Here is a 26531-nt window from a genome sequence, read left to right on the forward strand (position 1 = left end):
CTGATAAATTACAGTAAATACAGTTAATTCTATGCATATATGTTCAGATATGTGCAGCATACTAATACTGGTTATTAGAACTGATAACACATTCAAATATATTCCTAAAGATAACTATCTTGCTAAATCCTGATGTATATATTTTTGGAATATACTTGAATGCACGTATTAATGTCTGACAGTACATTATAAGTTCCATATGGAGTAGATGTTTCTTTCCATTCATGGAAGAACACAGTACTGCTTGGGTCTCTTCTGTGTGGGCAGACCTAGACAGACTCACATGAAGTTTCTAATCAAACTCAAAAGCCACTCACCACTAAAGCCAAGTGGTGACCTCATCTGGAAACCACGTTGACATTTTCCAGAAAAAGTCTAACCAAACTGCTGCTTCAACGACACACTCTCTACTCGGAGGACTGTATAGGAGTAACGTTAGTTTCAGTTCAGACAGCTCAGAGACAGGACAGGAAGTGTGTCCTTTTACTGACTCCCAGCAGGACATTTCTGCAGATCCGGATAGTGGGCGGCCGGAGCAATTATGAGGGCCGGGTGGAGGTTCAGGTTGGCTCCAAGTGGGGCACAGTGTGCAGCACTGGCTGGACCACAAAGGAAGCCATGGTGGTTTGCAGGCAGCTAGGGCTCGGATACTCCATGCATGCCATCAATGTAAGTAGGAGCAAAGATTTAAATAAAGAGAGATACTGAATAAATGTATTGTTTTAGAATTATTGTCATGACTCTAAATAATAAGAAGCAGGAGCATCTTGATTTTAATTAGGAAATAAGGCTTAGTTGTGTTATGTTGTTATGTTCTAGGTTTCAGTGTGTGACGGTAAATTATTCAAGTCAAAGAGTCTTGAATAAAACTGAGTGAACAAAGAGGTAAAGCTTATCAGAGTCTCTATACAGTATGTAATATATTAAGGAATATGGCTATAGACTAGAATTAAAAGAAATGTACTTGAAATAAATATGAACCAATGAATTTCATTTAGAGAGACTTAAAGAGCTCCATACATATCACAGTGATTGTATGAAATTAACACTTCAAAATAAATCAACATACATTTTTAAATGACATTTAAAGGTTAAAAAAATTTTTGGGGAAAATATGACAAAGAATTTAATTCAAATTGTGATTATGGTTCTTTTTAGACAAAAAATTATAAAAGAGTTAGATTCCTGTTTTCGGTATAGCACCCAATAGTGACTCCACATCCCAAATTTTAATCCCAGCTCATTGTTCAAGCTATGAAAGTCTGCTGTGTTAACTGTGTTGCATTTAAATCCAGTGAAGTGGGAGGAAATTAGAGGATTTGGATGTACTGATGTGCAGTACAACAAAATTAGGGAGTCTTTCTTTAAACATGCAGCAATAAATGTCAAGTTTTGGAGTCAGAAATCCATTAAAGGGGCAAAGAAACCAGTTTCTACACCCACAGAATAAAGTATACCACAGTTACAAAGCAAGACTTATTATGTGGCTTCTTGCAAATGTAGTAAATCATTGAGGGAAGTAAATATGTATGTAGGCTGAGGGAAAGTGGGCACACCAAAACATACAAAATTACTATTCTTCATGACAATATTACACGTAGAATTCATCAGAATTCATTTTCCTTTAAAGGGCTTTTAAACTGTAGTTTTTAGATATTCAGCTATCTTTAAAAGTAAAAAACAAATGCTATTGTAAGCTGCATACCAGGGCAACATGATACAAAATACTTAAATATAGTGAACTGGAATGTTCATAAGCGTTCTCTAATTAAATTTATAGTGGTGTGGGAATGAGAAACACTTCCAGTAAGCAATACGATTATTAAATCACTCAGTATCTGCAGAAAGTCATTGTCCTCCAGTGATCATAAACTCAGCATTACACTCTGTCCTCAGTGAGCAGCCAGAAATGAGTCATGAACATCTGTTTTTCACAGCAGCAACATCAGACTGAACTCTGTGAATGTTTTTTGATTCCTGATCGATGCACTGTGTTTCTTTTTTGTTTGCACGCGTCTTTTTTTCTGTTGTCTGAACCCCCGAATCTAAGGAAACATGGTACTGGGACAGCAGCAATGTGACCGAGATGATAATGAGCGGCGTAAAGTGCACCGGGAACGAGATGTCTCTGAGTCAGTGCCAGCATCACAAAACTGTCAGCTGCCAGAAGTCTGCAGCAAAGTTTGCAGCTGGAGTCATCTGTTCTGACAGTGAGTGACAGCAGCAGAAACAAATGGAAGTGTTTAGACTAACTGCTCTGTTTACTGACAATTTTCAGAGACATATTTAGTTGATTTGTTGAAACGCCAAGAGGCTAAATAAAACATAGAATCACAAAAGAGAACAAAAAAACACACAAGAGCCAACATGTATTTATAAGGGAATTCATGACTGACTGTAGTCTGTGTTACAACTTTCTGTTTCAGAGAGGGGAACTCTATCTTGAGCGTTCTGCTATTTTTGTCTGATGTTTTTTTGTGGTTTCTGGTCATAAGCTGTGACTGATGTGGGTCTGTAAAGCTCAGTACGATTTAATGTGATGAAGTACGGAGGCCCTGAGAGCTCAACACACTGCAGCTTAAGACACAAAAAAAAATACAAAACACAAGTAAATCAAGCAACCAAATACAGACGACAACAGAAACTGTTTCCAGGGGGACACTAAAAACTGATGCACGCAGCTGAGACATGCTTGTTGTTGTGTCTCATGAAGTTATTGAAGTCAGCTGTCTGTAAGTGGTGTTGGAAAATGAGCAACAAGCATGTCCCAGCTGTGTGCATCACTTTGTCCCCTGTGCAACTTGTAAATCCAGCTGGTTACAGTCCATTAATATTTGATGTGGCACTCATTTTACTGTCCAGTATGATCAGAATGTTTGCAGTTTTGTGATATCCTGTACTGTATGAGCCTAAACTCAAGCCTAATCGTGCTACTATCCCATATTCCCAGCGGCCTCTGATCTCATCCTGAACGCCTCACTGGTCCAGCAGACAGTTTACATCGAGGATCGCCCTCTGCACATGCTCTACTGCGCTGCAGAGGAGGACTGCCTCTCAAAATCTGCAGCCAAGGCCAACTGGCCCTACGGACACCGACGCCTGCTCCGCTTCTCCTCCCAGATCCACAACATCGGTCGGGCTGACTTTAAGCCGAAGGCTGGACGGCACTCGTGGGTCTGGCACGCCTGCCATGGGTAATGTTGTCTCCATTGACAGCTCTGTTTATATGAAGTTCATTCCAGAGTTTTAATGATGCATTCATCTAATCTGATTGGCTCTGAGTTGAGATAAAGGAAATCCCTGTTCTGGACTACAAGCAAGTCACCATCATTATTTATGTGTTCCTATATTATACAGAAAATTGAGTTCAAGAATAAGTTAGATTGAGTCATTGCAGCAGAAAACATAGATACAGATAAAAATACAAAATGAATGCTGGAGATAAATAACAGTAAGTGCATATATGTTTATATTGTCTGTGAATTTATTTTATAAGGTAGACATAAACCCAAAACTCCTCCAACGCTTGAGTTTCTTCCCCCTGAGTCAGCTGATAAAACACAACTCAGAAAGATGAGTGGGAGGAAGAGAGCCGAAGTGTGTCCTCCTCCGTCATTATTCTGCAGCCTCTCGGGCAACATAGAGAGATAAAAGTGGGGGAGGAATTCTGTTTCACAGCTTTTCTGGCATGAAATTAAATTAGAAATAGAAATGTTGCCTCAGTTTTTATTCCAATATGCTTCATTATATACATTAAAACCTTCATTCAGTACGTTTTACAGTATTATAGGACTATAGTACCTTGTGTATCGTTCCACTTTCTGTCAATGTTTGCCACATATACAGAACGTTATCTCTGATTTTATAACAGAATCAAAGCTTTATTTCTTCCTGTAAAGTCGTCTTATTTTCACAACATCTCGTCCTCTTTGGCAAACAAAACATTTTAGATTCTAAAAAATATCATCATCTATTTCAGGAAAAATCAAGTCATTACCAACATCCTGTTTCATCCAGAAGAACTGTCTGTCAGTTGAAGGAAATCAGAGTTTCACCTCCATTTCATAGGCCCTTTAAGTCTCTTAAGCGTTAAGTATGTCACTTTTTTGAATGGTGTCATTAACAACAACATGTTCTCTGTATTATACAGTCACTACCACAGCATGGACATTTTTACCCACTATGATCTGCTGAACGCTAACGGTAGCAAAGTGGCAGAGGGACACAAAGCAAGTTTCTGTCTGGAGGACACAGATTGTCAAGAGGGTGAGTTTGATGCTTCGAATTCAAACAACAAGATAGAAAGGTTGGGTGAACGGAGTATATCCCACTTCAGGGCACTATCAGAGCTGTCACACCTACCTAATACAAGTGATAACAGTGACATAGATCTCTTAGTAGATCAAAATTCACTGTTAGAAAAGGATTTGTCTAATTAAATATCATTGAATCAAAAGGGACTTCACATAAAAAGTTTAAAATGCCAGTTTTAAAGACTCATTTTCTAAAGGTTACTTCATCTGTAAATATTCTTTTATTGAGTTTTTATGGATTCACTAATGGATCTTAATCAGGAGGCATTTGGATCCTTTACCTAAGTCCAAGAACTAATACCACACTGTATAATATAAAATTTTTATAATATGTATATAATAATTACAAGGAAAAAGTAGCAAATATATATGCAGATATTTCCCTCTGTGTAGTGGAGTAGAAGCAGCAAAGTGTCATGAAAAATGTTACGTTATGTTCCACCGCTGAATGTCAGTGAATCTTTTTTCCACCCAGGTGTTTCTAAGCGATACGAGTGCGCCAACTTTGGCGATCAGGGCGTCACCGTGGGCTGCTGGGATTTGTACCGCCACGACATCGACTGCCAGTGGATCGACATCACAGACGTCAAACCTGGAAACTACATTTTGCAGGTGAACATTTGTGACTCCCATTTGTACAGCACTTTGCAAATATGGCCCAAATAGTTCTTAGTGCTCAAAAAAATATTAAACTACATATATATATATTAATATTAACCAAAAACTCATCACCAAATCCATTACATATAATAAAATAGTGCTAAAAGACTGAAACATTCCAACAACTTTGATGAAGTTAGGCAGCTTTATAGACTCATAAATACAATTTAACTGCAGAATTTGCAGCTGCAAATCAAACTATTGTAAACAGCTAATGTTTTACCTTCTGCAGTTATAAAGTTCCTCTGTCTCTCTTTCGTTATTCCTCCCTTCTGTCTGTCTCACTCTGTCTGCTTTATAGACGAAGATATGTTTGGATATCTTCAACATTTTCCCAAATTCAGTTCAATATTCAGTCTCTCCCCACAGAACCAAATACTCCAGGAACTATAAATCATAGAAATGTTTCATTAACGTTTGTCACCTCTTTAGATTGTGATCAATCCAAATCACGAAGTGGCTGAGAGCGACTTCACCAACAACGCAATGAAATGCAACTGCAAATACGACGGACATCGAATCTGGCTCCACAACTGCCACGTTGGTGAGCAGCAGTCACAAAACACTAAAATCTATCAGATGTTTCAGAAATTTGGCTCCTTTTTAAACTTTTCTGTTTTACTCATTGTTGTTTATTCCCTGCAGGTGATGCATTCAGTGAGGAGGCAGAGAGGAGGTTTGAGAAGTACCCCGGACAGCTCAATAACCAGGTTTCTTAATCAACAGTAATCTCAACAACAGTATGACACCCAAAGTGGGGGATGAATTAATAAACACACACCTCGCTGGCTCTAAAAGCGAGGAACAAACCCTTTGTTTTCAATGGATTTCCCCCACATATCTCAGATTATAATGGAAGAAACCAACAGTATTTTCTTCTAGTGAATGTGTTGTATGTCTGAGTCATTATACTTGAATATTCAAGTGCTTATGTTTTATTTTAATTTTCTTTTCTCAGTCTAATGTGAGCTAATGGTATATTTTTATCACAAAAAAAGGATTTTATAAAGTCAGTCGTACAGTCTGCGTATGACTAATGTACAGCCTTCTATTGAATGTTTTTATTCCGAGTTATGAATGAGGTGTTTTTTTTTTTACTTGGAGCAGGCTGGTTCAGAACTACCTGAGGTGTTAGCATTAGCTATAACACATTTAGAAACTTAAAAACTGAGGCATGAAGAGGAGCAAATGCAGCTCTGTGAAGGTCTTACTGGTCCTGAGTGAACGTTCATACTGGGCATTATGGACAGAAGAGATAGACTGTCCCCTTTTCTAAAAAAAACCTGCAGGTGCCTCAGATTAAAACATGAAATATTACGTGTATAATTCACTCTGGATTGGATTGTAATCTTGAAGGATAAATGTAATTGAGCATGTTGCTCAAGAGAAAAGAAGGTTTTCACATCAGTTTTCTGCCCTCTTTGTTCAGAGGAATGGTTTTGCTTCAACATGCCTGCCTCCACAGTTCCAATACTTTGTGAATGTATTTATTCGTAATATCAAGGTGCTCAAGAACAACACCTGTTTAATATCGTTATTGTTAGTTTGAAGGGGCTTCGCAACCAGTTTGACGCTAGCTCTAGTCTGTATGTATTATTAATAGTCATTTAGAGTCAGAACATAGATGTTATTGGGCAAAGACAAAAAAACTACAATTACCTTCAAGAATTGCTGTATGTATGCTGATGTAATCACTCCTGTTGCACCAAATAAAAAGGAGAGGAATATTAATTGTGTTGTATCTAAGAGACTTATTTGAGTAGAAGTTCTCAGGGCAGTGGTTCTCCACCACTACTTCCACCACTTGCGACTAATTCAGACCGCAACTTGTTTTCTGTCTGTGTTTTATTTGAAACCCCTAAAATCATCTTGTACTTCAAAGGGAAACAAAAAGATTAAAGGGAAGTCTGAAACTTGTACATAATTTAGGGTTAGAGATATGTTTTTTATGCTTTCCTACCATGATAACAATCTCTTTTCCTTGTCCTTGTTTCTAAAACTGTCACCAGTTCACTATTCGTGTCCAATGTGGCCTTTATTATAGCCTATATTTGCTTCACAGACTCACAGCGCAGTCGTTTGGAAACAAAACACTTGGATTGTGATGTATGAGCCATTTGGAAAATATGGTATATTTAAAGCTGTAAAAAGAGGTCAAACTATAAAAGGTAAACGGAGGTTTCTACTGAGGTTGGGGTGAATTATTTTAACTCATATTTAAGAAACAAAATGATTTACAGATCGACTCTAAAGGGCTATAAATTAATTAATTAAGTCCAGTTTGACAAAGATAAATTAAAGAATCGTTACCATTAGTTAAAGATCTGATTCCTGATTGATACCGACTTGTGAGAACAGCTTCCAGTCTTGTGCTCCTAATCTGAGTGTTCATCTCAATTTACTTCTTCTAATCCCAGCCTTTGCTGCTGTGGTTGAACAATCCCATTAACCTCGGTTACCAATCACATTAACCGAGTGCACTGCATTACAAGTCCCATCTTATCATGTTTACCACTAAAGTGGGAATGCAGCCCAGTCCCAATAGTGATGGTTGCTGAGAATAAAACCACTAAAACACATTCAAACCTTTAATTACCTTCCAGGAAATGACTCATCAGATTTGTTTTACTGTTTACCTTCCAACTAACTGATTAATCTGTCATTTATTTTGTTGTTTAATCAATTGTTCTACAAAATCTAAGAAAATAGCCCACAGTAACGACTTCACATATTTTGTTTTGTCCAACACCAATACTCAAAACCCCCAAAATATCCAGTTTACAATGCAAAAAATAGAGAAAAGCAAAAGCTGTTTGTAATTTCTACTTGAAAAATGGTTTAAATGATTCACAAATGATCCAAATAACCATCAGCTAATGAAGTGATCAATTCATCATGTCAGCTTTACTCCACACCCTCAATTAATACAGACGAAGGGTCTGAAATATTGAGATTATTGAGATGCATTGCATGTTTTTCAGTATTTTCTGGTCATTTTATACACTTTCTCCCACTGTTGAGGTAATTTTAAGAAGAAAAACTGCTCTGTTCTTAAACCCCACTGACTTGGAACCATGTATTCATTTAAAAAAGTTGTTTTTTTTTTTACACAAAATCAGTTTAAAGACAGTGTTGCCTTTTAAATGTGTGTTTTTCCATCCTTCCTCACACTAAAGCTGCAGGTTACTTGAGTTTCTCTTGAAGTCTTCACCTCTGATCATCATCATCATCCCATCAACCTGCACACCCGGCCTGACAGACGAGGATTAACACTGGTTCAGCAGCACGTTGTCATACATGAGTAGCTTAATACCGGCCTGACACAACAATGTGGAAAGCTGCACACGGCGCCTCCTAGAGGGCGGCAGCTTCAGGTGCAGGACCAGAGGACAAGATTGTGATGTGAAAAATACTGAGAGCATGAGAGCATTTCACTCGTTGAAGGATGTGATTATATATTAATTATACACTAAACCAAATGATGGGGCTGTTAAAGAGTGACCGTGGTTGGATAAAACCAATAAGGTGGCCCCATTGACCCCACAAATCCTTGGGTTTTTGTTCATTGTCTCAAAGTATCAATCAAGCACACAGAAGACTACAAATGAGAGATTAATTAGACTTTTCCTGCAGCTCCAGAAACCAAACTTATTTGATGTAAATCAATCCATGAGGGGTCATTTGATTAAGAGTTTGACAGAGACAAGGCCTTGAGATTAGATGATAGGACCCACCATGAGGCCCTTACAGTAACAAGTTATTATTGTGCTTAGTTGCAGTTAAATAAACTACAAACTGCCACAAACCAGTTGACATGTGGCGAATGAGAAGCTTTCAGGCTGCCTGAAGTTCAGGAGGAAGTTCCCCACATTGCTCAGGTAATAATCTCAGGTTTTATTATGAAAGAACCTGAAGTTTGAAGGTAAATTTGACACATTTCTATTTGTTGAAAACATATATTGGATGCTGCCACTGTGGTACATCTTTTGAATGTACAGTGTACAATAAGTGAGTCATCTTGACCTGAAAATTCATCCACCAGTTTCTATTTGACTTCAAACTTAAAACTATTAGACTGTTTCCAAGTAGCTCAAATTCAGTTAGAAATATCTGCACATCATATAGCATGTCTGTATCAGAAGCCTGAGGAAGAGCCTTGCGTTTGAAACATAACTTGTATCTTGTGAAAACAGAGTCTAATTCTTGACCTAATTTTCATCCTATAATGTTAAAAAAAAAAAAGATTCACAGTTTCAGTGGAAACTCAGATAAACATTAATTTACTTTATATACATTACACATCATGAGAAGACAGTAATGAGTAAAAGAACATGTTGGGCTGACGATACAGATCAAATGTGACTGAAAATGAAGCACAAACATGAAAAACAAAAGACAGCGTGGCCTCGTGGTTCAAACTGTCCATCACACGTCCAGATACAGACGGAAACGTGGTCTCATTCCGACCTCAAGCTCAAACTTCTACCTGCTAATGAAAACGCCCTCAGGTATTTCTTAGTCCCAACAGGCGCGATTACATTCTCACACTGAATGTTTTTCGGTGTCGCGAGTCTGAAACAAACTCCAAACTGAAGTGGTGTCGTCGCGGCGTTTCATTGCAGTATCGTCTTTTTAACAACTCTCCCTTCTTTGTTAAGGGCGAAGTTGTAATTCTTTGGATTGTCCAGAGCCTCTTCGATACGCTGATCCAAGTTCTCCAAGGTGATGAAGTTCTTTGCTTCCTCCTGTAAGAGACAGAAAGTCAGAAAGTTAAAAAAAAGCCAAGAAGACAAGTTTGCTGGATTCTTTGATTTCATAGACTCCAGAATAAACATTAAAAAGTAGCTTTTTAGAAATGAAAATAGAGACAATGTTACCTGCAACTGTAATATCTCTCTCTCTTTTTCTTTGATGTATTCCTGCTGTTCTTGTTCCTGCTTGATGGCAGCTTCTAACTGCTTGCGCTCAGCTTCCTCCTTTTCCTTCTGGACCCTCAATATCCTGTAAAATACAAAAAAGGAGAATAAAGTTGCTGTTGTAACCACACACAAACCCAGTATCAGTATCTTTAGATGAGGTTTTTGGCCTTCGTGTTGTCTTCTTACCTGAGTTTGAGCAGGCGGAGGTTCTCCCGGTCGTTCCAGTCCATGAGGGCGCGATGCTCCTCCACCTCCTGCCTCGCTCGCTCCTCCGCCAGGGAGCCCGTCTCCTCTTCGTACTTCCTCTGAAGCACTTCCTCCTTAAACTCCAGACTGACAAACACAGAGGAAAGAACCTTTAAACCTTTAAAACTGTTTAAACTTCAGGCAAATAAAAAATCAACATGATGAATGAAACTTACACATTTGAGGTTTACATTAAGGAAAATATCAATAATTTTTTGTTCTTATGAAACATTTATGATTATTGGACACCTGCAGTTACATGTTGTAGTTAATGTAAGTCATGCTGTATTTTTTATGAAGAAATGATATGAAAATGAACAGAATACCGAACAATTATTTAAATTATTTACATTTTACATTAATTTGCCAATAATGTTCTCAAATGATTTCCTAATCGTTTGGTCTAAAGGAAGCTAATAATTAATGAAAAATGCTCATCACATCATTTCTAGAGACCAAGTTAAACATTTAAATTAATTGTAAGATATTCAGGTTACCATCTTGGAGAAAAGAAAGAAAAATGTCACATTATTCATAATATTCACAATATTTATAAGCTAGAAACAGTGAATTCTTGACATATTTTTCTTAAGATGGTAAATAATTTTCAGTAAATTGATTCATTGATTCATTTCTGCTCTAGTTTGCATATCAAACTGTTCAATTTCATGGAAACCAGGTTGATTATTATTCTATTTAGCAGACTGTATGTTTCAGATGTATATGCAGATTATCAGGTTTTTAATTTAAACCATATTTACTTATGTGTGTATGTGTTGTGACTCAAATCATGGGATTTAGATTAAATATTCTCAAATTTCTTTAAATGAAATATGAAACTTTAACACAGTAATGAAGGATGTTGCGTTTAGGGACATATTTTGTGCAGGAAAACAGAGTTAACCACAACACCAGGTGACCCCTGTTAACATTTCAGGCATTAACAGATTAATCATTGAACGTACCGAAGCGCGCTCATTAACAGCTGGTACTCCGAGTATCTCTCCTTGAGGACGACCATCTCCACCGGGTCGACCGAGGAAGGCACTTTGATTCGCCCCACTTTGGACTTGGCCACCGGGTCGGTGCGGGACTTTCTTCCGCGGACAGCCTCGACGAGCACGCCGCTCCTGGGTGCGAGGAGCCGGGCAGCCTGGACGCTCCTCCCGCCGAGTACCTGGAACATGTCGGTGCAGGTGCAGGTTGTTAGTCGGTGAGTGAAACGGTGAATTGCGGCGTTTTTGCGTCTGAAAGCTGCGTTAAGAAGTTAACATTGAGACATAAATGTTATCCACATCGGGCGGCGGACATGCTTGTGTCCTCTGACATCGGAAATAGTTGGCTGTTGGTTAAGACGTTGTTTGGCTCTACCGCCATCTATAGGAGACATAAAAGGTGATTCATAACAGTCTGCACTCATGGATGTTTTAATTGATAGTTTTTATAGTTTGTGACTCTTCTATAACCAGTTTTGTTGTGACGAGGTAAGTGAGTGATTGTCAAAGATTTTGTAACTAATATAAACTGTGTAGTGTATAATGTTGTGGCTTTAGCCCCAGTTTGTGCCTCTTATGTGTTATCATGAATGTAATTAATGATTAATGATAATATTTAGGGGTTAAATGTCCTCATACTGCTCTTACAGTCCTTGTTTGGGACTCATTTTAATGTATAAAACACGGGTTCCCTTTTCTATTACTGAGTAAACTAAAATGTTTATGAAGTGAATGTAAAATGAGCAATTTGAATGCATTTTAAGCAGATTATATCCTGTTTTCCTGATATTTTTGGTAAATTTAATATAATGGATGCAGGATGAGGCTGTTTTCTTCAAAGATTTTGATCTAAACGTCTAAGAATAACAATTTCACTTAATTTTCTTCACATAAATGAACAAAATGCTGAGATATAGGCCTAAATTTTGACATGTCATAGCAGGAAACATACAGGTGTATTAATGATGGCTGACATGGTGACACTTAATGGAAGTGAGCCTTCGTTACTGTTATTAAATCCAGTCCACCTGTGTTTTGCACAGCTCTGCTGTGCAACCAGTTTATTGAAAAACTGAACTGTTTATAGATAAAATAGTAGGCATATTCACCAAATATATTCACCCGTGTTTTTTTTCTGCTATAGGACATGTTAAAATGTTTTCCATGACATGATTCAATGATGCTGTCTGGTATTTTTTTTTTTTACCAGAGAATTGTTGCACAGGTGGCAAATGTGTCATTACAACATAAATGTAGGTTACTCTTCAATTCTTGCTTTTTCAAAAGTGGTTTCGTGCAAAAATCACATTCTTTAATTAACCCAGATGTACATTAATGTTATGTATTCTGAATTGTTGTTTTACACACTAACAATACGCTGTAAAAAAAAAAAACAGATGTGAAACCTGCATTTTATTTGTGTTTCTTCAGGGTTCAGTGGGATGCCTGGTGTCAGTCTGGTGATGGATGATCCTGCTGAGGCACCAGCCCAATACAGCTACAGTCGGCTTGCCAGGAACATGGAATGATGGGAAATGGTGCAGTGCTGCTGTGTGTCGTTCCTGTGACATTGAGAGCTGTAAGTAAGGAGACATTTAAGCTGTTCTGGAATCAAGAGATGCCTGTTTTGATAATGTTATATGTGATTTCAGAGGGAAAATTCACAAATCAGAAAACACACATTGGAAATATTCATCATTCTCAGTCGCAGATGTAATATCCCTTTACCTTTTCACCATTACTGTAACAATTTGTCTGTATGCATTTGTTAAAGGTTCCTTTAAAGTATATTTTTCATATTATAAAAGACAGTAATGTTTTGCAGGTGTTTGTAGATCATCATTAGTGTGGTATGAAGAGCCCAGTAATTGGAATTACGGCCATCATGACTGAATATTCTTTCATTTAATTAATTAATTAGAGATAATTGTACAATTAAATGCTTCCAAAAGACCCAGATCATTACCCAAACTGTGTGATTACCAGTCTGAAAATAGTCTGCCTGAATGGCCTCTTTAAAATTTATTTTTGATGTTGATGACGCACAGTTAATAGACGTGCAGGTAAAAATGAGGCTGCTGTTGATTTGTTGTCTTAAAAAACAAATTGTGTGATCATGTTGTGCACATGGTCATCTCTGCATATTCTTTATCTTTCCACCTGTTTACACCTTGATTCAAAATTTTATTAACACGTAGGCAATTAATTGGGTTGTACATGAGAGTGGAGCCACAACGTTGAAATGAGGTCAAATGAAAACAGGAGATGTGAACTGATTTGCAGGTCAGTTATATGTTTATTTAGCTTGTTGCCGGCTGTTACAGGTACACTGAGCGTAATGGTGCAGACTTTGTATTAGTTTCACAGATGTAAAGCACCATTTAGATCTAACAGCAGCAGACAAACAACAAGGAGCTCCTGCAGTTATCTTTCAGTTTCATTGTTTAGCTTTGAATGAACTCACAGAACATTAAAAAAAAAATCTAATGCAGATAGGCTGCGAGACACACTGCATGAATATTAGGAGAAACCAGTAACAATTAGTCTTCCACAGCATTTACACGTCCAGAAGGTTTTGCAAGAAAAGAAATTAGAAATTTAAACAACCGGCCAAATAGGAAGACCCGAACTCATTCTGGTTTTTAAACCAACCAAAACTTGTAGCATTGGTGTAGATGTAAATGCAGAGGAAGAATAACTAAAAAAAGACAAAAATGGGTCTTTAATATAGTGAAAAGAAATGTTTAAGGTTACTGGTTCACTGACTACTACTACTACTAAGAACCAGGGGTGCAGGACAATGCATAATCGATTGGTAGAGTTCCCGGTCAATAACGCTGCAGGTCTCCTGCATCAGTTTAAACACAGATAAAGCCCAAGTACCGAGAGATAAGGGGAATTTTTGTCCTCCTTCACAAACAATTGGTCAAATGTTTGCACAGTGAGGGTTCACAAGAGTCAAATAGTAACTCTGCAGCTTGGACCTTAACATGTGCGACAGAGAGGAACTCAGCCAAACCAATATTGCTGTCCGACTTAGCTATGTAACTAATGCAGTGCAGCCACTCTGCATTTTACAGTTTGCCATCTTCGTGATGTGTGGTGTCAGAACGTGTGTAGAAGAAGGGGGACTTCTGGTGGACCTCTTGTTTAGCACAAGGGCGCATCTGTCTTGAGAACAATGAGCTTTGGTTTGGTTTTGGGAGGAGTAAAGGAAGTATAGGGAGTATATTTTGGGGGCCGGGGGGGGGAAGGGAAGAGATGACGGAGGGGAGAATGTAAAAGAAATGAGGGAGGGAGAGGGGTGATATTCAGGGCAGGAAAGGAAAGAAGGGGTATGAAGAATTCAGGTTTATGCCAGGCTGGTGGCATATAGGTTTTAGTTTAGGGCGGGAAGGGAAGGGTAAGCCAGTCGAATCTCTTCCCCTTCCAGAAGTTTTCTGAAAAGAAAAAGGAGACAGATTATCTTCGAGCTATTTACACAGTAAAAGTGTGAAAAACATAATTTCTGTTGTGAGATTTAATATAAAATAAACAACCTTTAAAACATATTGCCCCAGAAAAAGTCATAAAATCATGAATATTTCTTCAAGATTAACTAAATTTCCAACATTGGTGGCAATCAGCAGACAAAACTAGATCTCACCTGTACGCAGCGATTTCAATGTCAAGGGCCATCTTCACATTGAGAAGGTCTTGGTACTCTCTCAGATAGCGCGCCATCTCCTGTTTGGCGTCAGTGATATCCCGCTCCAGCTCACTTATCCTCATCTATGAAGAAAAACCCACAACCATTCATTATCAAACATCACAGTTAGTGATGCTCAACACAAGAACATAAAACCAGAGACATGTAGGACACAACTTTATGATAGATATTTGATTTTAAGGTCATTTTCAGCTTGAAGAGATTTGTGTAAATGGTTGGAAAAGTGATAAATTAACATACAGTTTTGGAAATCCCTGATCATTTTGTGTGTGTGCTCTCCGTTTATTCAGACAGTAACCTTGCAGATTTTCACCTCTGCTTTGAGCCAGCCATTATTTCCTGCTGAGCACTACAGTATGGGGAGGGTGTAGCTGCAGCAGAGAATATATTTACATTTTCTATCAAAAAGAAAGAAGCAGGGCTCCCTTATGCTGTTTCCTACTTTCTGCATGTAGTTTTTCCCTTTTAGTCTAAAAAGAATCTATAAGGATTATTCCATCTTATCTCTGTGTTCAAGTGTGAGGTCACACCATCTTTTCATCTTTCCTGCCCCCTTTTTCCCTCTGCACGCTAAAAAAATCATAAGAACAAGATTACTTCTGATCTGAGAGCAGAATACTCATATTGGAGCCCAAATGGGCAGATAACCAGACGAGGCAGCGTATATAAGTTTTATCACAGCTACCCAGATACTGGGTGCATGTTCATGCAGATCAGGATCCAAATATCCCTCATTCACCTGGTACTTTGCCACATCTTTGGCCTGCGTCTCCTCAAGATCCTCCAGTTGCTTATTTAGAGAGTCGATGACGTTCCGGAGAGCTTCAATCTCCGAGGAGCGGGACTGAAGCAGCCTCCGGTACTCCATGGTCTCCTCCCGGATGGCGTGCACAGCCTCGTTGTTTTTGCTGGCCATCTCTGCCACACTCGCAAACTTGTTCTTGTACCAGTCCTCAGCGGCCTGCATGTTCTTGTTTGCCAGCCGCTCATACTGTGCCCGGATGTCCCGCAGGGCGGTGGAGAGGTCGGGCCGGGACACCTCCACATCCACGCTGATGTTAGCCACCTGCAGCTGAGCCTGCAGCTCTGCTTGCTCCTCTGCAAAGACTTTCTTCAGGAACACCATCTCGTCACACAGAGAGACCACCGTGGCCTCGGCATCACAGTTGGAGAGCACGGCCCTGCCGGCCTCCTCCCTGGCCCTCTGCAGGGCCTCCTCAGCATCCATACGCCGCCTCGACTCCTCCTCGTAGCGCTCCTTCATCTGCTCATACACGTCACGCAGGTAGTCTCTCTCCGCCTCCATCCGCATCTTCTCCCCATTCTCCGAGTCTATCATGGCCCTCAAACTCCGCGCCTGGCCCTCATAAAGCGTTTGCAGACGGGAGGGGTCGTTCTGCCGCCTCCTCAGCGCCTCCAGCTCGGCCAGCAGGGCTCGGTTCTGCAGCTCCAGGTGCCTCACCTTCTCGATGTAGGTGGCGAAGCGGTCGTTCAGGTCCACCAGCTGCTCCCTCTCCTGGGAGCGCAGGCCCAGCAGCTCTGTGTTGAGGGAGCTGGCCTGAGCCAGGTCCATCCGCTCAGACCCGTCTGGCATCGAAGAGGGGGCCAGCCTCAGGATCCTCTTCCCAGACGGAGGAGCTCGAGGAGAAGAGAAGAGGGAGGAAGACATAGAGGATTTGGTGGTGGATTGGGAGCCTCTGTAGCTGTCCCAAGGGCGGCGATAGGAGAGGTAGGAATCGTAGCTCATGATGAATTTTTTGTTGTGGGTTTTTTTGTTTGTTTAAGAAAAGGATATGGATGTTTTTAGTTTCAAAAGGTTTTTTTTTATGTCCCCCTTGTTCTGCACACCATCGGTGAGGATGAGCGAGCGTTTTTGCACTGCACCAGCTCAGTGATGCTGCAGATCCCTGGCTTTTATAGAGTGAGGCTGCCCTCCCCCCCCTCCACCACAGAGAAACACCAGTGCTGTCAGCATCCACCAGACCAATAGCAGACTGCTGCAGTGAGGAGAGAGGAGGTTGGTTTTCAGACTCACTCTCAGCCAGGGCAGGCAGACTTGATGTGGTAGAGCAGGGTTTCTTTTAATCTGCCCTAAAAATGGCATTGCACTCAATTACTCTTATTACTCTACGCATTTCTGGTGGCATATTTTACCCTACTTTCTGCCCTCAATGCAGGCTCAGATGCATTTGTCAAGCAATGAACACATCCACATCAATAAAGTGGAAAAAAACCTGGGGCAAACCTTGTGAAAATGACTTGAAACTAAGTCTTTTCCACATCCTAGTTAGAGAGAATCAATACAAAGTGCATAAAGACAGAGTGAGGGGGACGTATACTTTAAAAGCCAGGCACTTAAAGGTTTTAATGCCATAGAAGACAATAAATTAAATGGCATACAGATTGTTTGGTACTTAAATAGATTGATGTGGTTGATACCTGCCCACTGCTATCTATGAATAATATGTCTGAATAATCTCACATTAGCCCACATACACAGATATTGAACCCTTTCCTGCTAATTGAACAGTACACAGATGGCTGGTGCTTTATTTTATTACTTTTTACTTTACAGAGATGTATTTTAAAAAGTAACATTTTCTTTTTTGATCCTCTCCTCATTGTTGTCTGTTTTGCTATAAGTGTCCTTTAGTTGCTCGACACCCCTTTGCATTTCCCTGTATACTGCTTCTGTTCCCACAGTATCTTTAGACGCATCTATTTGATCTATTTAAATTGCAAATTGATGAGTCACTGATGTTCTTGAGCTGACAGTGTGTGTGGGAGACACCACTGAAGAAGAAAGTGCTATCTGTATCTGCTGACAGAGAGAAAACACTCTGGCTGTTTAACATCCAGAGATGAGTCAGAGGGTACCTGTAAATCATCCTTAGTGTTTGTTAAAAAAGAGGCATGAAGCAGGCGTTCTTATGCAGGAAGTGATTCAGATTTCTGCTCAAGGACACGGTTTTAGTGACAGACGCTTTCGGACTGGTGTCAGTTGTAGGACAATTGTCTCTTAAAGGCCAACATTATACTCCAAGAGGGAGTCAAGATCATTATAGGTGACTAAAACTAAACTACACTTATACTAGGTGAGAACAAAACATTTTAGATGACTGAAAGAAGAACGGAGACTTTAGAAAACGACTGAACTAAAACAATATATTTAAAATAAAGTAAAGATATACAGGAAATGTCTTTAAGTTTTAGTCTTTCTCAGTGTGGTCAAATTTGTCAACACAACAAGCATAAAGAGGCATTATTATACTGCTTATTCTTAGCTTCTTGCCCCTGAAATATACCCCCCATATTATAGTAATAATAAAATAAATAAAACTAATACTGAAACGAATAAAAACTTAACTAATAATACACATTTTTAAACTATTAAACCTAAACTGAAACGAGCAAATCCACCTAACTCAGATCACTATTTGATCCACCGGCACACATTTGTCACTGCAGAAGTCAGCCTAGTCAAGTGGAATACACTGAAACAACTTAAAGTGAAAATAATTAAGATTTCTAGCACAAAATGACCATAATGTATTAGCAGAGTGTTGATTTAGTTCTTGATGATTCAATCAGTTCGACCAGCTGCTGAAATTTCAGTTTGGAAACAAAACTCAAACTTAAACACAAAGCAAATACATCAAAATTAGCACACTGATAAAAGCAAGACGGCCCTAAAGCATTAGTGGAAGAAAGCCATGCTTTATTTGTTTTCGGGGAGTGAAGCATGGCGTGTTGGAGAAAAGTCTTTAGAAGAAAATCTTGGCATCCCCTGTAGTACTGTCACAGCTGCCAATGTTTTCACCATCACCCTTTTAGCAACAAAGTGTTGTTTTCAAGGCCATAAAGCAAATGATAAAGCAGTATTATAATTCCAGTAGGTGGCACTGTTCAGCCGGACAATAGGGAGTCCTCCATCAGTTATTGTTCCCAACCCTGAAATCTTAATACCTGATAAACTAGAAAATGAGAAGTATCGGATCCAATTGCTCCTTTAGATTGTTGACATTGTTGTGTAAGTTGCACCCAAAGGCTTTTGGACAGGGAGAAGGTCTATTTATGACCAAAATAGGTCAATGACACTCATTGATTACTTAGCATTTAAAGGGACAGCTCACCCAAAGAAACAATAAAAAATGTTGTTACATAGGGAGAAGCAATGCAACTGATGTAATGTATACAGGACGTCCAGCTGAAGCTGATTCACAGATCCCGTCCCTCCATCAGTGTTTGCTTCTTTATTATTCAAGCTATATAGATGTAATCAAGATATAAGTTCAGTTTACAGTTGATTTCTGGACAAATATGGTTTGTTTTCTCAAAGGAATCCACAGATGTAATTAGAAAACGTTATATTTAGAAGGGCTTTCTTCCAAAATACACCCACCAGCAGTCTTTATTTACACATAATGAAGAATCGCTCCATAATAACATGTGTGAATGTTTTATGGTGTTTTTGGTAGATACTAAAATGCCTTTTTAATAATAGTAAAATCACAGATGTAAACAGTAAAATAAATTATGTTTCAGGGTCCTAGTGTTGTGCATGCTGACTCACTGTCACACTGTCCTGGCTTACTGCCAGTGCTGGAATGTAAAGTACATTTACTCAAGTACTCTACTTAATTACAATTATTTACTTGAGTATTTCCATTTTAAATTACTTAACACTTCAACTATTCTACTTTTTGAAGGCAAAAATTTTGCTTCTTTACTCCGCTATGTTCATTTGACAGCTTTGGTTACTGTATGAAAAAGACTGTTAATACAAAATGTAAACCAACTACATAAATGATGATATATTATCATAGGTTAGGCTACCCAGAAGTATATTAATGCATCATTAAGTATATTAGTATATATTTATGCTTATACTTTTACCTTTACTTTTCCTTTATTACGTTTGAATGCAGGAATTTTAATAATACTTCTTCCACCACTGCTTACTGAGACACTTGATTAAAACAATAATATTATTCATAACAACACCATGTTCCTTTATTGTATAAGACAGGTCAACAAATGAGTGAATCAGGTTTGTAGTAGTCTAGTGGGACCAGATAGACAATCCAATCAGGTCTCTGACTGGTGATATAAAATACAGATAACATTTAAAATATCAGTCTTTCTTGGTACTAAACATCTGATGATAAGTGTTACATGTAAACACGGTGTAAAAAGAAAACTTGCAACTCATTTACAGCTTTATCTACACGCCGACATGCAGAGACGTTTGGCTACAAGGCGACTGAGCTGTTTTTATATTCTGGCATTGAGTGGCAAGGTTTTTCACAAGTTGTCCCAGATAGTCGAGGTTATGTACATCAGGACAAACTGTTTCAAGTACATTTCCAATCAGAGCTGACTTTAAAACACCGTCCTAATCTTATCTCATGGCAAAGACCAGTCCATCATAAATCATAAAAAGTCTTGGATCCATTATGTACAGTGGAGGTCTTTACTGCAGGGGTTGTTGTCTTTCAAGGTTTTGAACACTAGGTGGCGCTTTTGCATTGCACGACTATCGCAGATGTTTTCGGATGTTGTGAGCAATGCTTATTAAGTTATTATGTGTGACACCATAATCTTAGCTCACAATAACACACTCAGTCATGTTATCAAGCATCATGAAGTGAGTGATTGATGTTAAAATCAGTTGTAGTCCCACGTAGTCAAAGAGAAATGCAAATTACATGTTTATTCAGAGGTCATTTACAGCGAATATATTTCCCAGTGATACATAAGGTAAAAATAAGTACATAAAACATTTCTATTGACAGATAAAGACTTTGGAATGTCAGGCTTTTTCATTGCTAAAATTGTTCAACCCCCTTTAATACATTTACAAGAATTGCAGGAATACATCTCCGCTTGAAAAAAGTCAATTCAGCATCTGTGTGGTTTTTTTTAAACTAATGAGAGTAAACTCAAAATAATAGAGCTTGGAGCTACTTTGAAGGTACATGTAGGTGAACTGCATGTCATATCTACGTTCGTTACATTCAAATCTGTAAAATACTATCCACATAAAAATCACATGAAAGAATATAAGACATCCAACATATAAACAATACAGAAATGACCTTTAGGCTAAGTTTCAATACAAAAGTTGTATTCCTTTGGTAGAAAACATTTATCTCAGGAAAAAACAAAACAAATGTGCTTGATATAAAGTAGTATATCTTGCATCTTGCATGGCCTGTCAGACTTTTCTTACATCCATGAGCCAGTGAACTATGTGACTAAACATTCATCTCATATCAGGAGTGCTGCATATTCATTTATGTTGGCATTCTCATGAAGCCAGAGCAGGCCCGCTGACATGCTCAGGGGCTGTTTGCACTGGCACTGTGCTTCTTAAAAAACACAGCAACTTCTGATTACAGCATGAAGGTGGTCATTCACAGGTCGATCTGTACAGTACTTTGGTTCATTTTGATCACAAAGTCCTTAAGAGTGCTGCTGCGGGGGGAATATTGCGCGCAATGCGTCCAAGTGTAAACTATGTGCCCATAGAGTTACAAGAGAGACGAAAACATTACAAATGAAGCAGTGACACATACAAAAAAAAAAAATAATTTTCGTAAAATCTTTCTCTCTCCAGACTTGTCTTGTGCATGAAATGGGTCAACTGCCATACACACTAGTAATTTACAGTGCAACTCAAACTTCATTTATCTCCTGGCTCAGAAGATTTTCAGCCTCTTGCCAACCACTCTGCTTCCCTTTGCCACTCTCTGGCTCGCCTGGTCTTTAGAAAGCGGGCAGTACTTGATGGTGTGCGCATTGTCGCCGTTGGCACTGCAGAGGGGGCAGGTGTATGCCCGCAGGATGGGGCACAGGACTCTGCCGTCCGCTGTCTTCAGGATATGGGTGCCATAAACTTCCTCCGGCGCGCCGTTATTCCGACAGAAGACGCACACCTTCGGCTCCGGTTTGCCCCTCTGAGTCTGTTTGCGCCTTCTGTCCATGGAGAGCAGGTCGAGGCCGGCGAAGCTTCCCCTATAGGAGGGTGAATCTCTGTCTCCCAGAGGCGAATCCCCAGCAAGCTGTTCGTACGGCCTGAGAAGCGAGATGCGCTCCTTGAGATCATAGATGGAGATCGGCGGGGAGCCCGGGGCCGCGCAGCAGCAGTCCAAGTGTCCGTCGCTGTCCCTGCCGTGCCCAATTACGCAGGAGCAAACCGGGGAATCGTCCTCCAAGCCCAGGGTCGCTTTAAGAGACTCGGTTATAGAGTTGGGGCTGCAGGACGGGCTGTTGATCTTATTGTTGGCGACAAGTGTCGACAGGCCGAGGTAGTCGTTCCAGAAATTAAAGGTGTAATCATACGGGGACCGCGCTTCCAGGTAACCGCGGTCTAAAAAATCCATCCTGTCCGGAGCTGCAGAGTTTAATGTCCACAGGAGTGAATAGGCGTTTCGGATAGTGTGTCTGTCAGCATGGGTAGTCTGTGGAGGTGATCTACTCTCTTCTCTTGCTGGGTCTAGTGTGCAGTGCACTCAACATGTAGGCGCTGATAAATTCCCCAGAATAAAACAGGGGGGCGTGGTTTGGTTCAAGTTGATTATCTCTCTGGCCCCATAGGAGGGTCTACAGAGCAGAGCAGGGAGTTACTGAGCTGGGAAAATCAGTTTCCCTCCCACAATATGACTATTATCACGGAAAGAGTGTTTCTTTGTGTTGGAAGAGAATTATTTATCCTGCTGGTGGAGAGAGACTGATATTTGTTTCTTCTCATAATTATTTATGAGGTTATTTTGTCTTTGTCATTTTTAATTTAAGGAGAAAGCTTGGAGAGAAATAGGCCAAAATGTCTGTATAGGTGGTTTTTCTCCTCTAAAGTTAACCCTTGTTGGTGCATATTGACACAAACTGGGTCCATTTCTAAGGTTTTTAATTTTACAGAGAAGTGATTGCTTTGTTTGCTCCCAGCAGCAGCAACAACAGTTTATTTAAAGGGACACTCCACTGGTTTCGTATTACACTTCCCTGAAGTTGGGGCACTTGAAGAGACAGATTTGGAAAGGAATAGTCAAAAAATCGATGCAGCACAGAACAAGATACTTTGCCTTTCTTGTCCCCAGTGTGGTTCAAGCTCCAAACAAAAAACCCTGAATCCTACATACCTAGCTGTAGCATCTCACCCAGAATGTCTGGTTTAATTCCAGATATGAGTCTAAACTAAGCTCAGATAGCCTTGATTACATCATCAAGGATATTTTCTCAGAGTTGACAAAGCTTCTTCAGAGCCGTGTTACAGTACAGATAAAAAACCAGAATTGTTATTTTTGATGACGGTGTGGACAACAAACAAGAAAGTGCTGACTGGTTTTTATTATTCCTTCTCATTATTTTTTTAAAAAACAATCTGAGAATGAAGTCACATATCACAACTTCACAGCTTCACAGCTAGAGTTTGAGATCGGGGTTAGGAAAGAGTCTTTAAAGAGTCTTTAAAGAGTCTTTTCCTATCCAGATCCAGTGTCTGCTTTGTCCATTCTGTAGAAACGTGGTGGTTCAACATGCAGAGATTAACCAGCTCATTCTTAGGTAACAGTAACACAAAGATTCCTAGACTCAGGTGATTATACAACAACAAAAACATACCTACGAATAGTATGTTTCTTAACATCCTAAATGTCCTAAAAGTTATGATTAAACAGTCATCACGTACTTTAAATAAAAGAATCGTGGAGTTAGAATGAATCATTAACAACAAATGTAAGAAATCAGGCTTGTACAGGTCTCTGTGTTTGGTTAAAAAGAGATTTTTCTAGGACACAAAGTGCAGCAACCTCACAACAATGACACTTTGATAGAAAAAATAAAGACAAAAAAAAAGCCAAGGATGGTGCCACATTAACACATCCCTTCCTGCACTGATGAACCTATAGTGAGTCGTTTCCACGTGAAGCTGCAGTGTCCTCCCTGCACCTGTTCTGCTTCCCCTGAGTCCACGGCTTTGTGCTCACAACCAACCCTCCTCTGCTCCATTGTCTCCTCTCTACAGCGGCCCGTTTAACTTCATTAATATGCATTAAAACGGAGTGTGCCGCTAGTGTGTGTGTGTGTGTGTGTGTGTGTGTGTGTGTGTGTGTGTCAGTCAAAGCTCACAGACTCACAAAAAAGAGACAATGACTATGTTACTATTTTTGTCAGACAGTCAAGTGAAATATTAGGGACAGTCAAAGTTGAGACAGAAGTCATTTGCACATCTTATATTTTAAAATTGGAGCTAAGAGCCAGTTTGCCACCATTGTGGGGGTTTTCATTGATTAAATAAATCAATAACAGTCTTTCACAGACTGAAAGTGAGTCTGAAAATGATCCTGTGATTCAGTTTTATAGGGAAATTTATATAAAAACTTAAATCCATAGTTTTATCTTTCTACTTCTGGATTCAGTGTTGATTTTTACACCAGTTTTACAACTTTTTAGTTTTGTGTACATTGGCAATCAATATAACTGCTGGAATAAGAGACCTGTATTTGGTCTTACAAAAGGATTGAATGTGTTGGTAAATCAGGCCATAAGTAGATGCTCTAAAAGTTTCCAGTGGGTGTAGATGGCACAAAGCATGATGAAAATCATGTTAGTGAGACAGTTTTCTTGTATGTGAGAATAAATTATCATCAGAATACACCACATGGTCCATTTTCAAGGTCACCTCCGGCTCTGCGTGCACAAAGGAAATCATGAGAGAGCATTTAAAAGATGAATGGCTGCCAAATCACAATAGATAAATTGCATGGGGGCCAATATGACATGCGGCTCCGCTGCTTCAGGGTGCCTATATTGCTCTTAATGCAAAACCTGTTTGGTGGCAACAAAGAAAGTATTGGTAATGAATATGAAATACATTCACTTATATATTTGAAGAGTTTCATTTAGAGTACCGTCACTTGAAAAAGGGCAGCAGCTGATATCGGAGAAAGATTTCTGGCATGAAAATATAGGAGTCAAGACAAGTTCATTTGTAGAGAGCAGTGCAATATATAAGAGCCAAAATTATAACTATAAAAAGAGATCAAATTAAAAATAATAGACAGCTTCAGTGCAGTAATAAAGCACCTCACATTAATAAAGGAAATTCAAGTAGAGAAAAGTAAACATTCAAAGACAAAGGGAAACGATACAGGTTTCAGTTTATATTTGTTTAGATTTAAAGGGTAACTTCTCTATTTTTACCTGGATATTTTCCCCTGGATAGTTTTAGTGACTAATGGGGATAACAGTTTTTGAAATTGAAATCCAGTATTGAGCGCTGCTACATAATCGTTGTGTACGTCCACTAAGAGTGCTTCTGCAACTGACAGTGTGAACATTATGGTAAACCTTTTGTTTAACCAGAAACAGCAGCAGTTATACAGTTATATCGTCCATTGACAAAAACAGTAATTTTAGTTTGCAGATAATCTCAACAAAAACAAAATAAATCTCACCAAACCCGTCTTAGTTTGTCTTTTTCCTTTGAAATAACCAGCAACTCCGGTTTGGTCAAAATAACCCTTAATGCCTCTCTGATCTAACTTTAAACTTACCTGAATTAAACTTTAAAAGAAGCCATAGTTGGTTTAAATTTAAGACAATCATGAAGTTGGTTCCATATCTATGTGCAGGATTATATAGCTAAACACATCTTCATCGTGCCTAGGTTTATACAGCGTACTTAAAGCTTTATCAGAAATGTACTTTGCCTCAAAGGACGTTGTTATTGTTTGCAAATTCCATGAAAAGACCAAAACCAATAATTAATATGTTCTTCTTACAGCATTGTGTGTATCAAAGCCTGATATAGTATATTCTTCTGTGCCATAGAGGTAAAAAACAACTATTAAAAACACACCAATGAGTCAGAAATCCAATCCCACATACACCGTCCTTCTACTACAAATACCCACCAGCACAAATGGGTATTTATCCGCCTCTGAAAATAGTTCCTAACAAATGCAGTGTTTATTCCTGTTTGAGTTATGTTTGCTGAGAAATACAGTGTCCAGATGTTTTATTCGAGTACCGCACCTTTTTTAAATGAAACTATATGTTTGTGAGACATTTTTAATAAGATTTACAGCTTCAATAGAAACCATTGGGCTTGAGGATGAGTGCTTCAGACAGGGTAGGGAAGTATTAAGAGACAGTCTTTTTATGTAATTTGTTGAAAATAAGAAAAGTAGAAAATATTACCAGCCTTATGCTTTAAAATATATTCTATCATTAACTGGAAAGTAGTGTAATAATGTGAATAATGTGCTCAGTGCTGCAATTTTCTGGTCTTTTAATATAAAAACTAACACATACTCTTTGTTATTGACATTTGAAGTCAAGTTAATAGCTTCTTTGGCAGATACTTACGTACTTGAGAATAAAATCATCAGTTTTTAAAGAATTTTATGCGTTTCCCGCTGCAAGTCGATAGCAATAAAAGGCATAATGTACATTTTAGGCATTTAAAGGCACTTAAACACAGTGCATGATAAGCTTGGTAACTGGCCAAGATAACAATAAGTCTTAAGAGTTATTTCCGTCGTAGCCAAACGGCAGCAAACAAATCAATCAAATTGTTCCCACATTGTGTGGCCATTGTTTAACCCTGTTTACTTCTATATCCTATCTGGCTTCCGCACAGGCTGCTACAGCGTGTGAGCCACATCTAGTTTGTTTTGTTGTTGTT

The 26531-nt window shown here is 39.0% G+C and overlaps 4 protein-coding genes across 5 annotated transcripts in view; 1 reads left to right on the top strand and 3 right to left on the bottom strand.

The window, feature by feature from the left end:
• The window catches only part of loxl3b (lysyl oxidase-like 3b), a 25511-nt gene extending 18807 nt beyond the window's left edge, over window positions 1-6704 (top strand). Inside the window, exons 9-15 of one of the 2 annotated variants that reach the window (XM_035673543.1) lie at window positions 514-669; window positions 2051-2210; window positions 2951-3194; window positions 4151-4266; window positions 4789-4925; window positions 5406-5517; window positions 5619-6704. In XM_035673543.1, coding sequence (XP_035529436.1) covers window positions 514-669; window positions 2051-2210; window positions 2951-3194; window positions 4151-4266; window positions 4789-4925; window positions 5406-5517; window positions 5619-5692 — 999 coding nt within the window. In that variant the 3' untranslated portion in view covers window positions 5693-6704. The remainder of the gene's footprint in view (window positions 1-513; window positions 670-2050; window positions 2211-2950; window positions 3195-4150; window positions 4267-4788; window positions 4926-5405; window positions 5518-5618) is intronic. The other variant, XM_035673542.1, reaches the window with a different exon arrangement.
• A 2520-nt stretch (window positions 6705-9224) lies between these two features.
• mrps26 (mitochondrial ribosomal protein S26) lies at window positions 9225-11481 on the bottom strand. The gene is made up of 4 exons (XM_035673545.1): window positions 11104-11481; window positions 10079-10225; window positions 9851-9974; window positions 9225-9718 (listed from the first exon to the last, which is right to left on the bottom strand). The coding sequence occupies exons 1-4, from the start codon at window positions 11322-11324 to the stop codon at window positions 9587-9589; spliced, it is 624 nt and encodes a 207-aa protein (XP_035529438.1). The 5' UTR covers window positions 11325-11481; the 3' UTR covers window positions 9225-9586.
• A 1935-nt stretch (window positions 11482-13416) lies between these two features.
• si:dkey-33c12.3 (uncharacterized protein LOC335380 homolog) lies at window positions 13417-16723 on the bottom strand. The gene is made up of 3 exons (XM_035673544.1): window positions 15582-16723; window positions 14780-14904; window positions 13417-14573 (listed from the first exon to the last, which is right to left on the bottom strand). Exons 1-3 carry the CDS (start codon window positions 16587-16589, stop codon window positions 14513-14515), a joined length of 1194 nt encoding a protein of 397 aa, XP_035529437.1. The 5' UTR covers window positions 16590-16723; the 3' UTR covers window positions 13417-14512.
• Window positions 16724-20546: 3823 nt separating this feature from the next.
• Window positions 20547-22339, bottom strand: LOC118336724 (nanos homolog 1-like). The gene has a single exon (XM_035673404.1). It carries the CDS (start codon window positions 22225-22227, stop codon window positions 21544-21546), a length of 684 nt encoding a protein of 227 aa, XP_035529297.1. The 5' UTR covers window positions 22228-22339; the 3' UTR covers window positions 20547-21543.
• Between the last annotated feature and the right edge of the window lie 4192 nt (window positions 22340-26531).

The sequence above is a fragment of the Morone saxatilis genome, unplaced genomic scaffold (genome assembly GCF_004916995.1).
Source record: "Morone saxatilis isolate NCDOM2014 unplaced genomic scaffold, NCSU_SB_2.0 Contig3, whole genome shotgun sequence".
NCBI lineage: Eukaryota > Metazoa > Chordata > Actinopteri > Moronidae > Morone > Morone saxatilis.

Coding starts and splice junctions, on each gene's coding strand:
- si:dkey-33c12.3 (XM_035673544.1), bottom strand. CDS start 16,589: ATGAGCTACGATTCCTACCTCTCCTATCGCCGCCCTTGGGACAGCTAC. Junction 14,905..15,581: donor AAGATGTGGCAAAGTACCAG/GTGAATGAGGGA, acceptor TTTTCTTCATAG/ATGAGGATAAGTGAGCTGGA. Junction 14,574..14,779: donor ATTGAAATCGCTGCGTACAG/GTGAGATCTAGT, acceptor TTTTCTTTTCAG/AAAACTTCTGGAAGGGGAAG.
- LOC118336724 (XM_035673404.1), bottom strand. CDS start 22,227: ATGGATTTTTTAGACCGCGGTTACCTGGAAGCGCGGTCCCCGTATGAT.
- mrps26 (XM_035673545.1), bottom strand. CDS start 11,324: ATGTTCCAGGTACTCGGCGGGAGGAGCGTCCAGGCTGCCCGGCTCCTC. Junction 9,975..10,078: donor CTCCGCCTGCTCAAACTCAG/GTAAGAAGACAA, acceptor TGTATTTTACAG/GATATTGAGGGTCCAGAAGG. Junction 9,719..9,850: donor GAGAGATATTACAGTTGCAG/GTAACATTGTCT, acceptor TGTCTCTTACAG/GAGGAAGCAAAGAACTTCAT.